The sequence below is a fragment of the Mixophyes fleayi genome, chromosome 8 (genome assembly GCF_038048845.1).
Source record: "Mixophyes fleayi isolate aMixFle1 chromosome 8, aMixFle1.hap1, whole genome shotgun sequence".
Taxonomy (NCBI): domain Eukaryota; kingdom Metazoa; phylum Chordata; class Amphibia; order Anura; family Limnodynastidae; genus Mixophyes; species Mixophyes fleayi.
The window spans coordinates 59,839,944-59,857,622 of NC_134409.1; the positions used below are offsets into that span (position 1 = coordinate 59,839,944).

The window sequence follows — 17,679 nt, forward strand, 5'->3', positions numbered from 1 at the left end:
AGTAACCGGTATCTTTAAGAAGTTAAGATATGCATTGCCACAAGATGGCAGCATAGGACCACATGTCTCTGAAAGTTAAAACCATCCCTGGATTTCATATGTGTTCAAATAGCTGTTAATTAAGTTCAAAATCAGATTCCAGAATCACTTTGTGGTCAGATACATCACTACAAGATACATGTGAAACACACTGCAAACAACAGCAGATACGCAGTAGACATGAGCATAATAATTGTTTTAATACTCTTATTTTGACATATAACTTGAAAACAGCAACCAAAATAAGAGAAATAAGGCTTAATGAGTAGTTAATAATTAATAAAACAATCAGACAACAACAAAAATAGGGATGTTCTCATGTACAAGCACTTACACAATTGTGGTAAAAAAACACCAATTCATAAGTTGTAATTCTACCACAGTATGTACGTGCGGACAAATTTATTATATATATTATATACTACATATGTTATATAGTACATACTTTCATTATTTTGTATTTTCAGTACATTACTATGCCATTCATGTATCCTGGCTTTCTAACAAAAGAAAAACTTTTTATGGGGATGTATCCTTTTCATAAGTTCCAGTTATAAAAAACATACGTACACAAACATAGGGCCATATATACTAGATCCTGCCAAGTTAATTATTCCGTACCTCATGTGTTGATATTACTCTGCCTGAAATGATCTTTTGCAGAAAATTCAAAGAAATAATTAATTAAAAGGAACATAAAGCGATTTATATACTGAATGTTGACAAGGGCTCTCCTAGACTTGTGCTAGGGTAGGCTTACATGTAAAATACATATATTGTGCCATCTATTATTAGTTAGCATTTCTGCCTCACAACACTGGGTTCATGAATTTGTTTCTCAACCAGGGCCCTATCTGTTTGGTTTTTCTATGTTCTCTGTATTTGCATAGGTTTCCTCTGGTTACTTCCCACCCTCCAGGTAAGATATTTAGCTGCTGACAAAAATTGACTCTAATCCATACTTGTCAACTTTTATAACCTGTCTCCTCTGGAAGTACCGGAGGACAGGTCATGTGAAAGGGGGTAAAAGGGGGCATGGTGACATCATTGTGTCACCATAGCTTCGCCTCCTACTATAAAATGCCTAAATTCGTGGCATTGAATAGCGGGGACGGGACTTAATGACGTGATCACACTATTAAGGGTCGCCCGCACTATTCAATGCCGTGAGTTTCACCATTTTATAGTAGGGGGCTGGGCTATGGTGACGCAATGACGTCGCCATGCCCCCTTCCCAAGGATCAGGGAGATTGCCTGCTCTTCCGGCAGTCCGGGAGGACTCCCCAAATTCTCTCCCGGCAATTCCAGTAGAGTGGGCAAGTATGCTCTAATCTGTAGGTATGTTTGTGTGTGTGTTCTGGTTTAATTTATTTTCCCATCCCATTTAGGAGCTGCAAGGTGAGAATCTGGGTCCAAAATAGGACCTATTGAAATGTTTGATAATATTATGCTATAATAAAAAAAGAAATGTAAATATTTACTGGACCTGGAATTTTATATTATCAGTTTCAGGCACAATCTATGAGCACTGCAGTGATATTGCATTGTATAAACAGCATTCAGCTTTGAATGTAGAGTAAATTGTTCCTGGACCTGAAGTCTGTCATTTACAGCTGTAGTTGTGAGGTGGAGAATCAACAAGCTGTCACTGGCAGGCACATACATACACAAACACACACACATCTTACATATTTTAAAAAACCTTGTCTCTTTCTTTCTCCAGTTACTAGCCAATTGCCATCATCCCATTCAGTTCCAGACAAATAAAATAGCCTGTTTATATTGGCATATTATTTTCATAAATGTTAGCATCTTACTGGACATCGACACCTAACATATTTTTATTATAATTGTAACCCCCTGTCACTGTGTGTATTGTGGGGTGCAAAGGGTACACAGTGCACCTCCTTCTCAAGCCCTGGCTAGCTGATGGGCATGGGTGTAAATGATCAGGGGGTCCCTGCACATGCAGGTGTTTCTTTGTAGTTAGTGGGACACAGGGGATGTCACTTTGGTGCAGTGTAATAGAAGTCACAATAATTTGGGCGCCAGACCATCTCTATGATAAACTGAACTTTTATTTACACTCCTCTTCCTCCAGCACGATAATCATAATGGTTGCAGCAATAAAGAAAAATATATACATCTCCTTACTCTCTCCAGCACAGTTCTTAATGAGCAATACGAATATGGTTGCAAATATCTTATTACTCCTCCTGCACAGTTCTTAATGTTATCCAGATGTTAAATAACATAAATCATAGGTCTCTTACACTCCATACTCACTGCAGATCACCCTCCTCTGCAGGGGCACTCACATGGATGCTAATAGGCAGGCAGCTTCTTCTCCATGCAGCTCTGACACACGCTGTATACCTCTCAACTGCAGCTCATCCCTCCTCTGCGGGAATGATGTCTCCTGTGCTCTGACACGTCACTCTGTGTACTCTCAGCCTCAGGATCTGACACTACAGCTACCTTGCCTCTTGTAGCAGCCCTCACTCCAGGGCCTCTTCCATGCGAAGTGTCCCCCTCTCTCTTGGGTTATCTATAGTGGCATGGAGTTCTCCCCTTCATCCAGGGCACACATTCCTTGCCCTGGCTCAGTCACCACGCTCAGACAGCCAGGCAATGCTGGGGGAGCCTGGGAGCTTCCACCCCAGGTCCCCAGCTACATCTCTTCTCTCCTCTGTCTCTTCTCTCTCTCTCTATCCCCCCTTAATCACAGCCCCTCCTTCCTCTCACTCAGTCTCACAGGCTGGGCTGGGTTATCACCATGGTAACCAGTTTATGTAACTTTTTATAAACTTCTAGCTTACCCTCTAGGTGACCCCTCCTGTATTCACTGAAGTGCAGGGTTTTACTAGAACACCACTAGGGGGCATTACATAATAATAATTATTATTATTATTATTATTTATTTGTAGCCACCAAATCCCGCAGGTTCATACAGTGCAGAATTAGAGCATGGTCCATAAAACATAGAGGCCCAACAAACAAAATACAGAACAAACAAAAGCAAAGTGCAGTATATCCTAAAAGCATAAATTACCAATAAATTAAACATACTCATATTCCTGGAACTCTCAACTGCTTAGGACACCATTGACTACCCTCTCCTCTAGCACATTGCCCTCATGTCCAGCTGTTTCTCTGCCATCACCGCATGGACTAAGCTCATTATCTTCCCTCCTTCTAGATTCACTGTGGGCAAAACTAGAATCTCTCTATTGCTTATATCCACTGCCTAAATGTCGCTGTTGACTTCACACTGTTTCTCATTCCCTAATATCCAGATCTCTCCCAAGCCAGTTGCTTCCAACTTTGAAACTTCACCAGGATATGACCCCTTCTCATCCTTGCCTCTATCAAAACTATCAACAATTCCCTTGTTCCCATTCCCCTCTTGACTATTGTAATCTCCTTGTGACTGGCCTTTTTTTTTACCCATTTCTCCCCACTTCAATCCATCCTCTTTTGCAGCTCCACTTCTGCCTCCTTACACTGGTTGCCTGTTCCCTGCCAAATTCAAATGAAACTACTCACCATCGCCCCCTCACCTACTAAGCCCTCATCCTATTTTCCAATACATCACTGATCTTATCCACTTCAAACTCCCCACTGCCCTCTACACTTTGTCGATGATTAGTGTTTCAACTTCCCACTCATGCTTCCAAGACTTCTCCTGCGCCACTCCAAACCAATGGAAAATACTTCCATGACCAATCAGAATCTCGCATAGCCTCCAAAGTTCTAGACACTTCTTAAAAATCCCCCTGTATATCAAAGTCTACCAATCTCCTACCTAATTTCACCCCCCTCTTACTTTAGCTTTACTGTACCCCATTAGATTGTAAGCTCCATAAGCAGAGCCCTCTCACCTCTTGTCTTTTCCTGTGCATCCTTTTATTGTGCCTTTTGTAAGTTTTGTACAATGCTTTATGCTTGTTGTATACCTTGTCTATAACATAGTATGTTTAATTTCTTGGTAATGTATGCTTTTTGGATGTTCTTCATTTTGCTTTTGCTTGTCCTGTATTTTGTTTGTTGGACCTCTATGTTTTATGTACCATGTTCTAATTCTGCACTGTATGACCCTGTGGGATTTGGTGGCTATAAACAAATAATAAATAATAATAACAATAATAATAATAATAATAATAATAATAATAATAATAATAGTAATATGCTAGCCATGTCAATGTTCAGTAAGATGCTAACATTTATGTGGAATAATTTGCCAAAAATAGAGATGCCCTGTAATATTCTAACAGTAATGTCCCGTAATATGCCATGCAAACAGTAATGTCCAGTAATATGCCATGCAAACAGTAATGTCCAGTAATATGCCATGCAAACAGTAATGTCCAGTAATATGCCATGCAAACAGTAATGTCCCATAATATGCCATGCAAACAGTAATGTCCAGTAAAAAGACAGTAGTAGCACTGTGCAGTAATGTGCAAACATTAATGGGCACTTATAAACCAACAGTAATGTCAGCAGTCTTACCACAATTAGAGACAGTGAAGGTACATTCAGACATGTTACAGATCTGAGTCATAGTCTGGGTCTGATAACTATGCTTTGTACCCATCTTCAAGAACATAATGTGCATGAAGCTTTATGAATGGTCATTGACATTAGACAGTTTCTGCCCGACAGTAGTTGAAGCCACACTGTCCACAATCTCACTAATTCATTCAATAATTATACTTTCTACCTCCTGCTGTGCTTGTTCCCACAAGGTGCACCCATGCCCTACTCTTGAGGCTTCCCAAAATGAAACTTATACCAAAGAGAGATTGCATTTAACTACTTAACATAATGTATGTACAAAAAAATTAAACATACACTTTTTAGATATTCAAGATCAAAGCTCAAATCATGTGAAATGTAGAAGTCAATATTTAAATATAAAACTATTTTTTATGAAAACTAATGTCCCTTTGCTTCAAAACAATACTAACATGAAAGTTCTACCACAAATAGAAGCAAAGTTATGATTAGTTTTATTGACCTGGCAAGCATAAATGTAAATTTTTTTGTCATGTTTGCAACCCTGTTACCTGAACACCATGTATCACTGAGGGTTAAAATTTTTACATATGACAGTTACTTTATGTTGTCTACCATCCTACCAAATTTCAGAAAAATCTGAGATAGTCGGGTTGGAAACTGTGATGATTTGGCATGGAATGACCCCTTAACTTCAAGCCCCCTACCTCCCTCATATATAATATAGCATCATCATGCTCCGTAGCACTATACATACTGCTATATGTAAACAATAATATGCACTAATAAGCTTTACTTTACTATTATCAGCATTTGCTTACTGGGAAGTGCTTTGGTGATATTTCTCACCTTAGACAGGAAAAGGAATATACTATTCTGTGGTAATATAAGCATTATGCAAGAACTATAATATTTTTAAATTGATATTTGAAACATGTAGATAAACTTATAAATCAGCTGCCACAAACATTATTATAAAGCCTTTTGTTAATTCATCCAGGTCAGTGATTTCACAGAAATATAGTTATCTACTGTGAGCAAACACCATCCAGACCACATTGCTACATCCAATTTTTTTATTTATACCTGAATTTTATCACAAAAGTGCTAATAGTGACAACAGCAAACTTACACAAATTTACACAAAAAAGCATACAATTTTTGTTGTGCAGTTAACTAAAACATTATTCCACCAGTTGTATCACCATGGTGTAGGATACGCTAAAAGTGCATCCCACGTCTGTTAAGTAGGATATTCTTTAAGCGTATCTAATGAAAACATACACAATTTGTGTACTATATAGTGCAGAACAGATCCCTGACTTTGAAATGTGGGGCGAATGTACGCCAAAGTTGCCTATGTTTTTTAAAAGCATAAGATACACTTTTTTTGCATTCAACTCTGCATGACCCCCTTAATTTACAATAACTGCATAGTCTCTTGGTCTGCAAAGAATGTCATTGTTACACATGTACTGATGTTTGTATTTTATTCCTGTGTTTAAGTTTTGGTAACCCTGTAATATCCCATACCTCCAGCTACTACTAAATAAAAGTGATATATTTCTGATATTGGTTATTTGTTACAAAAGCAGTTCCTCCAAGCACTCTAGTTAAATTAATTTGCTGTAAATGTCAGTTAGAATGTATGGTTAATATAAACAAAACTATATTCTGGCACCCAGGATGGAAGATTAATATACACAAAACCTTACTACGGCACCCGGAATAGATGAAAAAGGTACTCAGAGGCCCAATACGGCAGCCGGAATGGATGGTTAAAGTACTCGCAGATCCATTCTGGCACACAGAATGGATAAATAAATATCTCAGACATCCATTCTGTCACCTGGAATCAGTGGCAGAACTACCACTGATACGGCAGGTGCAGGGCACCGGTGTCCATTGAGATAGTGGGTCTCGCTGCATGGCAGACGCAGAGGGTCAGGGGCCCTGATTGCCTCCTCCCCTCCTCCCTGCACCAGGACCCACAGCTCGCTAATTCCGCCTCTGCCCCAAATGTATAGCTATGGTACTCAGAGCCTCTTTCCAGCAACGGGAATGGATGGCTTAGGGACACAGGCATTCATTCCGGCACCCAGAATGGATAGTTAAGTAGCCCGGACATCCATTCCGAGAGGCAAATTTTATGGTTAAGTAGCTCAGACCCCCATTCTGGCACCCAGAATGTATAGCTATGGTACCCAGAGCCCTATTCCAGCAGAATGGATGGTAACATAGTTAGATATCCATTCTGGCATCCGGTACTCAGAGCAGGCAGAAGGCAGAATGGAAAGCTATGGTGTGTGTGTGTGTGTGTGTGTGTGTGTGTGTCTGTGTCTGTGTCTGTGTCTGTGTGTTTGTGTGTGTACACAAAAGCTCTCTTTCTCTCTGTATATATATGCATAATACATATACACAACAAATAACTATCTCTCTCGCTTTCTCTCTCTTTCTTTATATATAGTGAAATAGTTGTGACATAGGAGGAACATATGATTCCAGTATTCACCAAAATCCCATTATCAGTATCCCCCCCTCCACTTTATTTAGTGACTAGATATTTTTCCTAACTCTAGTTGTTCTAACAGGACACAAAAACATATGGAACTTTTTATCTAACCACCAGAAATATGCTTTGCAAATGATTACTGACTGTGATCTATTAGTTATTAAAAAGTTGGAAACTTTTGTTCTTTAAAAGAATTGTTCACTAAAGATAAAATAGCTATTAAAACACATGTTTCTGCATGTCTTACCTTCATCTGCTGGTGCTGCAGTACAGTATAAAGCAGCTGTAAGCAGGATGAGAAATTCCACTAAAATCCAAGACATTTTAGAATATCATTAACCGTGCATTTGTTCCTGTGCTCTGGTTACTCCTTCTGATTCAGTTTGTGCTAAAGTGTTTTAGACCACAGACTGGACTTGTTTTTAATCTCTGAATTAACTTCCCCCTTGCGGGAATTATTTCGAAATCTGTGTTAAGGAATGCAAATAATGGGAGGTGCTTTCTTTCCTCTGAAGTCCTGCTGCTTATCCCACATAGAAGATTTGGATAGTGAATATTTCTAAACACTCCTACTGGAGATAGCATCTCTTTTGTTTGGACAACAAGGTAAACAGGGGGTTGCTTAAATTAAACTTTGCTTTGTGATAATATGAAAAGGACTGTTTCTTTTTACCCTTTCTGTGGAAGCATTGCAAAACCTGCAAACATGTTTTAGGTTCCAGAGTGCAATGAGGAAAAAAAAAAAGAAGTATTTTATTAGACAGGTCTTTGTAAAAAGCAAATTATTGAAAAAGTATTGCTTCATTGTGTGTTTCCCAATATTCTGGATACTAAAGGAGTTATCTGTGTTGTACGAAACTATTTTTTAAGTTTTGAAAACAATAAAAAAGGGAATGCTAAGATGTTTTTAACTAAGCTGCAATACAGAAGTGGTTAACCTCTGTGTGACTGCTAAACATGATTTGTGTCTCTTATTAAAATGTGATCACTGGTCAAAAGAGACACCACATTATATTTCCACAAACAGCACCATATACATTGTATCCATTGCAGGAACACCTCAGCACAACAGAATGTTATAATGAAAACAATCCTATATACGACTATATAGTCATGGCCAAAATTTTTGAGAATGACACAAATATTGGTTTTCACAAAGTTCGCTACTTCAGTGTTTTTTCCAGATGTTGCTATGGTATACTATAGTAAAATTACAAGCATTTCATAAGTGTGAAAGGTTTTTATTGGCAATTACATCAAGTTTATGCAAAGAGTCAATATTTGCAGTGTTGACCATTCTTTTTGAAGACCTCTGCAATTCACCCTGGCATGCTGTCAAATAACTTCTTTTCCACATACTGACTGATGGCCGCCCATTCTTGCCTAATCAATGCTTGGAATTTGACAGAATTTGTGGGTTTTTGTTTGTCCACTCGCCTCTTGAGGATTGCCCACAAGTTCTCAATGGGATTAAGGTCTGGGGAGTTTCTGGCCATGGACTGAAAATGTAGATGTTTTGATCACCGAGTTACTTAGTTATCACTTTTTCCTTATGGCAAGGTGCTCCATCATGCTGGAAAAGGCATTGTTTGTCACCAAACATGGATGGTTGGGAGAAGTAGCTCTTGGAGGATGTTTTGGTGCCATTCTTTATTCTTGGTTGTGTTCTTAGGCAAAATTGTGAGTGAGCCCAATCCCACCAGTGCAGAGCTTGCTCAGGAATGGCAGCAGGCAGGTGTAAGTGCATCTGCACGCACAATGATGTGAAAACTTTTCAAGGATGGCCTGATGTCAAGAAGGCCAGCAAAGAAGCCACTTCTCTCTAGTAATAACATCAGGGACAGACTGCTGAATCCTCTTTCAGATTGTTTGGGGCATCTGGAAAAATGCTTCATGTGTGGAGTTGCTTCTCAGCCAAGGGAGTGAGCTCGCTCGCAAGACCTTAATCCCATTTGAAAACATGTGGTCAAATCTAAAGAGGTGGGTAGACAAACAAAAATCTACAAATTCTGACAAACTCCAAACATTGATTAGTCAAGAATGGGCGGCCATCATTCAGTATGTGTCCCAGAAGTTGATTGACAGCATGCCAGGGTGAATTACAGAGGTCTTCAAAAAGAAGGGTCAGCCCTGCAAATATTGACTCTTTGCATAAACTTAATATAATTGTCAATAAAAGCCTTTGACACTTATGAAATTCTTGTAAGTTTATTTCAGTATACCATAGCAACATCTGACAAAAAGTTCTAAAAACACTGAAGCAGCAAACTTTGTGAAAACCAATACTTGTGTCATTCTCAAAACTTTTGTCCATGACTGTATGACTGTACATGGTGTCATTCTGGTGGTTTGAGACTAGGGTAGTACCTACCTACCCCTACCTGGAATTATAAGCTATAATAAATTAAAGGGCAGACATTGTCAAACAATTCTTTTGTATCTGATTGGCTGAGTTCCAACTAACCAAAATTCTGTAATTGTGAAACTGTTGTGAAATATTGTGGGAGATTTAATGTGAAATAAAGATGTGATCAAATGCTTTCTTTATTATTTTTCTTGGATTAGAGTTGATTAAGGTCCAGAGTATCAGCACATACAATGAAGCTCAGTAAGTACTAAGATGTTTAATAAGGTAATTTTGGGCAATCTTTATTTATTATACACAATATAAATATATAAATTTTTCCCAGTTTCACTCATATGTTTAAAACAAGTATGGAAACATTGGGAGAGATCATAGCAATATGAGAGGAAAAAATAGGGAGAAGTGGATGCCGGGAAAATACTCATAAACTATATTTTGTGGTGTGTTGTGGGATATCTCTATTCTTTCTTTGGAGTTTAATCGATTTATGTTGAACGTTGCTTTCTCTGGATTCATTATGCTATTCAGCTTGTGGTATCACCAGTGAATGGAGTCTTCATTATATACTGCTAGTCACCAGAGGATGTGGGTCTGCACTGTGTATATAAGTATTGACATGAGACTGGAAGGTCTCCAGTTTAAACTACTATTACCAGAAATGGTGATATGCAGTCAGGGCCTGATCAACCATTAGGCTGATCAGACTGCAGCCTGGGGCCATGGGTCCCTAGGGGGTGCAGCGCCGGCACAATTAGCAAGCTTTTTTTAAAAAAACAAACAAACATTACTATCTAAAATGTCTGGCTCTGCCTCTTCCGTGATCGGGACGCCCCTGGCCTTAAGGGGGCGGTCCGACTGTCAGTATATCTAATTACACTGATGCAGGCAACTGACAGCAAATCCAATGCTGTTAGCTGCCCTGTCAGTGCAGCTGCGGTGCTAAGCTTAGTGTGGTCATGTGCAATGATCACATGATCACACTTGCTGCACTGATAGGGCAGCTAACAGCAGGGGATGTGCTGTTAGCTGCCTGTCGAGAAGACAGAAGTGCCGGACTCAAGGTAAGTCCTATTTGTTAAATATCAGGGGGAGGAGGAGGGAGATGACTGGGGGGGTTAAGGAAGTATCTAGTGGGTGGTTAATGAAGTGACTAGTGGGATTAATGAAGTGACTGGTAGGGGTTAATTAAGTGACTGGGAGGGGGTTAATGAAGTGACTGAAAGGGGAGGGTTAATAAAGTGACTAAGGGGGGTAATGAAGTGACTGTAAAGGGGGGTAATTAAGTGACTGGAGGGTTTAATGATTTAACGGGGGGGTAATGAAGTGCTGGAAGGGGGGTAATGAAGGGACTGGGGGTTTAATGAAGTTACTGGGGGGTTAATGATTTGACTAGGGGGTTTAATGATTTGATTGGGGGGGCTAATTAAGTGACTGGGAGGGGGGTTAATGAAGAAACTGAGGGGGTGTTAATGAAGTGACTGAGGGGTGGCAAATGAATTGACTGGAACGGGTTAATGAAGTGATTGAGGGGAGTTAATGAATTGATTATGGGGCCTGATGAATTGGCTGGTGGGAGGGTTAATGAATTTACTGGGGAGGTTAATCATTTTTTTGAGGGTGTTAATGAATTGACTATGGGGGGTGAAGAATTGGCTAGGGAGGGTTACTGAATTCACTGGGGGTGAGCAAATGAGGGGGTGGTTGATGAAATGGATGGTAAAGGTCATAAACTTTCTGGTGGGGGATGATAAAAATGGCTGGGGGGATGTAGTGGCTGGCGGGTGAAGCTGATGAAAAAGCTTGTGGGGGGCATGATCTCTGTATTGTGTGGCAGTGACTAGAATGTTCAATACTAGACAGTCAGGGCTGGTAGATGTTAGTATATGATTGTAAAAAGTTTTCATATATTTTATTGTCTATATCTGTACTAGGGGGTTGTTTTATATGGTAAAAATGGAATGATGTGTTTGAATCATTCAGGGTTTTTTAAAATTTTGCACTATAATACAATTTTAGCACATTTTACATGCAGGACTCCAAGTTTCCAGCAGCCAGCCAACCGACAATGCTCCAAGAACAAGCAAAAGAGAACAACAGTCTACGCTGCAAGATCAGGAAAGAGATGAAGTGCAGTATGAAGTGTGTTTTATGTATTAATTAATATTTTACAATTTCGTGTATATATATATAAAAATTGCTCAGGCTCAGTTCTCCGAGAAGGGAGCCCACTCGAACTTAGCATATCCAAGTACCGAGCCGGGCTGGCTCGTTACTTTCGCTCCCTCGGAATTGAAGATGAGGTAAAACATCATTGTTACGTTGTTGGATCTCGCGAGTTTTGTATTCACAGAAGGGGTAGCACACTTCTTTGCAGTCTCTAGTGCATTTGAGCAGTGTTAGAGCTAGAAATAACAGGGCTGGCAGTCTTGTTCTAAATCTGCGGTCAAATTGTACTGTGTTATAAAGCTAACACACAAACAGGAGAGCTCCATTACTCCATTGCTAATTGTCTTTGATGAAATAGAAATAATAGGCCTGGAAGTGTAATGCTCTAATCCCGCAAATAGGGCCTGTCTCGTTACCTGCATTCCATTGATCTGGAAACTGGCATGTTTCAGCGTCAGACACTCTTCATTCTTTCATTCAGCTATTATCAGTTCTGCGCAGGTGCAAGTCTATTGCACTTCAGGGCCTCCTCCCTCTTTTCATTGGCTAAGCATTTCTGGAGCACTATTTAAACCTCCTGAATTCACCTGTCTGATGCCTGTTCTTCAAGCTCACTTCCTGCAGCCTGTGGTTCTGGTTCCGGTTCTCCTTGTGGTTTGCGTGTATTTCAGCCTGCTCTCAGTTCGTGGCCTGTGTTGAACCATCGCTGCTCCAGTACCTCTCTTATCATCTCCAGTGTTCTTCATCGTGACAGCTCCGGTTCTCTCATTGCTACCACTCAGAGCCGCTAGTACACCTATGACTTATCAGCTGTTATTCCGTGTTGCCTCCGCAATTCCAGCCTGCTCTCAGTTCGTGGCCTGTGTTGAACCATCGCTGCTCCAGTACCTCTATTACCATCTCCAGTGTACTTCATCATGACAGCTCCGGTTCTCTCATCGCTTCCACTCAAAACCACTACTACACCTGTGACTCATCAGCTGTTATTCCGAGTGGCCTCCGCTATTCCATCCTGCTCTCAGTTCGTGGCCTGTTTTGAACCATCGCTGCTCCAGTACCTCCCTTACCATCTCCAGTGTACTTCATTGTGATAGCTCCAGTTCTCTCATCACTACCACTGAGAGCCGCTACCACATCTGTGACTCATCAGCTGTTACCACAAGTTATCTCGGCTACTCCAGTCTGCTCTCAGTCTCTGGCCATGTTGAACTATCGCTGCTCCAGTACCTCTATTACCATCTCCAGTGTACTTCATTGTGACAGCTCCAGTTCTCTCATCGCTACCACTCAGAGCCGCTACTAACTTTGTGACTCATCAGCTGTTACTACGAGTTACCTCCGCTACTCCAGTCTGCTCTCAGTCTGTTGCCGTGTTGAACTATTGCTGTTCCACTACTTCCATTACCATCTCCAGAGTACTTCATCATGACAGACTCTGTTCTCTCACTGCTACCTCCAAGAGATGCTACTACATCGATGACTCATCAGCTGTTGTCCTGAGTTACCTCCGCTTTTTTTAGTGTGCTCTCAGCTTATGTCTAGTGTTTAACTTACACTGTTCCAGTACCTCTACTCTCTACTCCTGAGTACACCATTGTGACAGCTTCTGTTCTCTCATTGTTATTCTGGAGAGCATCTATTCTCCTAGTGACTCTTTGGCTGCTGACCATCAGCATATATTATTGTTGTTCCTGTATCTAGACCACTTATCTGTGGGTTCCATTGTGCCTAGCTGCTTCACCTGGCTCCCACACATCGTTGTGCTGTTCATTCACTCGCGTAACCATGACCTGCAGGTTTGTTGCCGCTCAGACCATACCACCTTGCAGGGGTTCCTGGTGAAAACCACCTGCCTGTTAGACTCCGCACCTTTGGTTGGGCCTAGCCACGTTCAGCAGAGCCTAAGGATCAATTTCCAGTTAGCCAACCGTGACAGGCAGTCTTGTTCTAAATCTGCAGTCACATTGTACTGTATTAAAAAGCTAACACACAAACAGGAGAGCTCCATTGCTAATTTTCATTGCTGAAATAGAAATAATAAGGCTGGCAGTCTTGTTCTTAATCTCCAGTCACATTGTACTGTATTAAAAAGCTAACACACAAACAGGAGAGCTCCATTGCAACATTGCTAATTGTCATTGCTGAAATAGAAATAAAAGGGCTGGCAGTGTTCTTCAAAATCTGCAGTCACATTTTACTGTGTTATCAAAATGGATTCACAGCTGTACACAGAGGACCAGGAGCACAAAGCAGCTGTTGGCACCAGTCATGATGATAGTAATCCCTCTACGTCATCTCCTAAAGCCTATGTCAAAGTGCATAGTGTTTTTAAGTCAGGGAAACAAAAGTGTAAAAAAACACCTTATACCTTGGTAAAGAGAAAAACTGTAATCCAAGCAAAGTTAAGTGCAGAAAAAATAAAATTGCCAACATGCCATTCAACACACACACACAGTGGCAAGGAAAGAGTGAGGCCTTCGCCTAACTCTATGAGTGCTAGTTCTGCAACTGTCACTGAGGCATCTTCTTGTAATGTCAGTCATGACCAAGCAAGACCTTGTCATTCTGACTCCAAAAGTGGTGTTCAAATACTTTTATGTGTAAAAGCCGAGCTGGAAGAATACAGTAAGCATTAAAGGAAAATGTATGTTCAGATTCAGAAATGACACAAATCCCCGAGGAGAGCCTATCCACGAGTGCTATGTGTAAGACTGACCTTTCTGTTAGTATGCCCATAAAGAAGGCCCCTTTCAGCATTTATGCAGATTAGTGCTTGATCAGCCCAAGTGTAACCGGTGATACACAAATTAAGGATGCCACTTTGGAATTGTATCGGGATGAGGGGGATATTTGTGTAGCTGATGAGGGAGCTAATGAGGATGTTGATGAGGATGATGTTGTTTGTGTAAGTCCTGCACCAGTGGAAGCAGTTCTTGCACGTGATAGGAAGAAGGCCAAAAAATCCACCTCTTATGTGTGGAATTATTACTACCTAAATCCTGACAACAGTTGTCTAGCCATTTGTTGCATTTGTAAATCCACAGTCAGTAGAGGTAGGGACCTTAACCATCAAGGAACCTAATCCATGTTATGCCATTTGAAGCAAGTTAATTTCAAGTTTTTGGGAAATCGTAAACTTATGCTAAAAAATAACAACAAGCAGTCCAGCATCAGCTAGGTCCCTTCTCTCTGCTAGATCCCGATGCCTGCAATCTACACCCACAACAACTTCCTCATCAATATCCTCAGTAGCGATCGGAGTTAGTCCTGCATCCAAGTTGATAAAGCTAGATGACTCCTCAACTATCCAGGATTCCTCAGAAGAATTTTTGAGCATTAGCCCCACTTCTGCTGCTGCTGCTGCTGCTGCTGGAGGTGGATCTTCATCCCAGAAGCAGACCAAGAAGAAGTCTACTAGTAGTTTACAACAATTAACTGTTAAATAATCCTTTGCAAGTTGAAGCAAGTATTAAAGCTGTCACCCAGTCACAAAGTGGTTGACAGACGCCATGGCGACTATGCTAGTATTAGATCTACGTCCAATATCTACTACAATGCAGCTGGTTTAAAAAAGTTACTTGAGGTCTTGTGTCCCCATTACCAAATTCGATCGTGACACCATTTTACTAGAAAAGCTATTCCTCACCTCCAACAGAAGGTGTGTAAAAATGTAATTATTGGGCTACAAAATACCATTCTACCCACAGTACACTTAACCACAGATATGTGAACAAGCAGAACTGGGCAAACTAAAGATTATATGACTGTGACAGCCCACTGGATTGGTGATTCACCTTCACCAGCCAGAACAGCAGCAGCATGTACCCAAGGATGTCAAATTTTGAAGGGGCAGGCTACTCTGTGTAGGCATACAGCTGATAATATGTTACAAAAACTAAGGGATGTCATTGCAACGTGGCTTATCCCGCTTGGACTCTTCTCAGGTATGTCATTCTGATAAAGCTATCAATATTGTGAGAGCATAACAGCTAGGTGAATTCCATCACATTCCATGTTTTGCTAACACAATAAACTTTGGTGGTGCAGGGCTTTTTAAAAAAAAAAAAAAATGACAGGGACATGCAGGAGATGCTCTTTGTGGCCTGTAAAATATCTGGACATTTCCAGCATTCGGCAACAGCATGTAGGAGATTGAGGCAGCTACAAGAGCAATTTAATTTGCCCTGCAACCAACTGAAGCAAGAGTTGGTAACAAGGTGGAATTCCACCCTGTATATGCTTTTGAGGATGGAGGAACAGCGAAAAGACTTCCACGCCTACCACAAGCCATGACATTGGGAAAGGAAGAGGGATGTATTTTACTCAAGCGCAGTGGTAAATACTTTCCCTGTTGTGCAACGTGCTGAAGCCATTCGAAGTAGTCACCTGTGAAGTGAGTTCAGACACTTGTAGCTTAAGCCAAATGAGTCCCTTAAATAGACTTTTGGAAAAGCAGCTTGAGAAACTGAAGCAGGAGATTAAACAAAGCAATTACGCTAAGTATGTCGGACTTGTAGATCAAGTACTTTATTCGCTTCGCAAGGATCCAAGAGTTATCAAAGTCTTGAAATCAAATCACTACATTTTGGCGACTTTGCTTGATCCTAGGCTTAAGAGCTATGTCTTCTCTTTGTTTCCAACTAAACCGAATCTGAAGAGATGCAAGGAGCTCCTGGTGAGCAAGCTCAAGTGTTACGTGCCAGGACGGCGTCTCCTCCTTCAATTTCTCAGTCAACTGCTGCTATAAAAAAACTTAGCTTTCCCAAGAGATCCAGGGATGATTCAGATGACTCAGCACAACTTTTTGACATATGGTCTGGCCTAAAAGAATTAACCAAAATACGTGACACATCTGCCATAACTCCACCTGATCTTACTATTAACATCCAATGAATGGTGGAGGATTATTTTCACAAAAGCATAGAAATAGACACATCAGACAGTCCCTTTACATACTGGGAGGAAAAATGGGCATTTGGAGATCCATGTACCAACTCGTTTTGCACTGACTAAGCTGCCCACCCTCCAGTGTGTACTTGGAAAGAGAGTTTTTAGCACAGCCGGAACCCTTGTCAGTGATCGGCGTAGGAGGCTACTTACTCAAAATGTGTAAATGTTGATGCTCATAAAAATGAACTACAATTTCCACAAGGAATGCCTTTCCCGCCAATTACTTCAAAATACTGAGACTTCTGTAACGGTGGATTCCAGTGGTGATGAATTAATATTGTGTGAGTATGATGTACACTTGATACATTTACCCCCTGGTTTTGTCTACTGTAAAAGAATTGAACAAAATTAGTGACACCTCTGCTGTAACTACACCTGATCCTACTATCAACTATCAACATCCAAAGAATGGTGGAGGATGATTTTTTATTTTTTTGAACGGTATAAAGACAACAGTTTTATTAACAAAGAACCACGTTGTTTGCAGGAGTAATATAAGTATAGATGTCTAAATAGACGTGTATATGTATTACTCAAACGTTCCACTTTGCTGCTTCTTCATCAGTATTGCACAAAGTGTTTGTAATCTGCACTGTACGTCAAAGGTACCTAACTATATTATAATTTTTGGGGAACAGGGGCTGATTCGAAGCTCAGTGATGACCTTGCTTTTTGCTGTGAATTTCAATGCCTCTTTTTAGTGCATTGTCTGGAACAAGATCCGATAAACTCATGTCAGAGTGATCACAGCCAGTTTTTGGATACCTGGCGGATTTACTCTTCTGAAGTTTGCTTTCAATCATTCTTTCAATTGCTTGTCTCTCTTACGGGTGACCACATACATTGTTTTTCACTTGGTTCACAATCTCCAACCCACCGAAGCACCCTGGATTGGTCTTGGTCTGATAAATGCACGCTTTCTGGGGGGGTGTCAGCGCTCGTTGCCATGTATTAGCTGTAGAATTACCACAGTTATCCAAGGAACAGGTGGAGCGATTAAATGAACCATATCTGATTTCTTGAGCAATTCTCAGTTTCACTGTCTCGGCCGTGTGCTCAGGGTGATGGCGATTTCCTCGTCTTCATCTTCCAAAGCATAGTCTGCAGGGGTTGGTGACATACCCTTTGT

At 40.7% G+C, this 17,679-nt stretch overlaps 1 protein-coding gene across 3 annotated transcripts in view; it reads right to left on the minus strand.

Annotated features, from left to right (window-relative positions):
* LOC142099296 (coagulation factor XIII B chain-like) overlaps positions 1–7,552 on the minus strand; it is a 341,745-nt gene extending 334,193 nt beyond the window's left edge. The window contains exon 1 of one of the 3 annotated variants that reach the window (XM_075182612.1): positions 7,317–7,552. In XM_075182612.1, the coding sequence (XP_075038713.1) occupies positions 7,317–7,392 (76 nt within the window). In that variant the 5' untranslated portion in view covers positions 7,393–7,552. The remainder of the gene's footprint in view (positions 1–7,316) is intronic. The other 2 variants (XM_075182611.1, XM_075182613.1) reach the window with 2 other exon arrangements.
* Between the last annotated feature and the right edge of the window lie 10,127 nt (positions 7,553–17,679).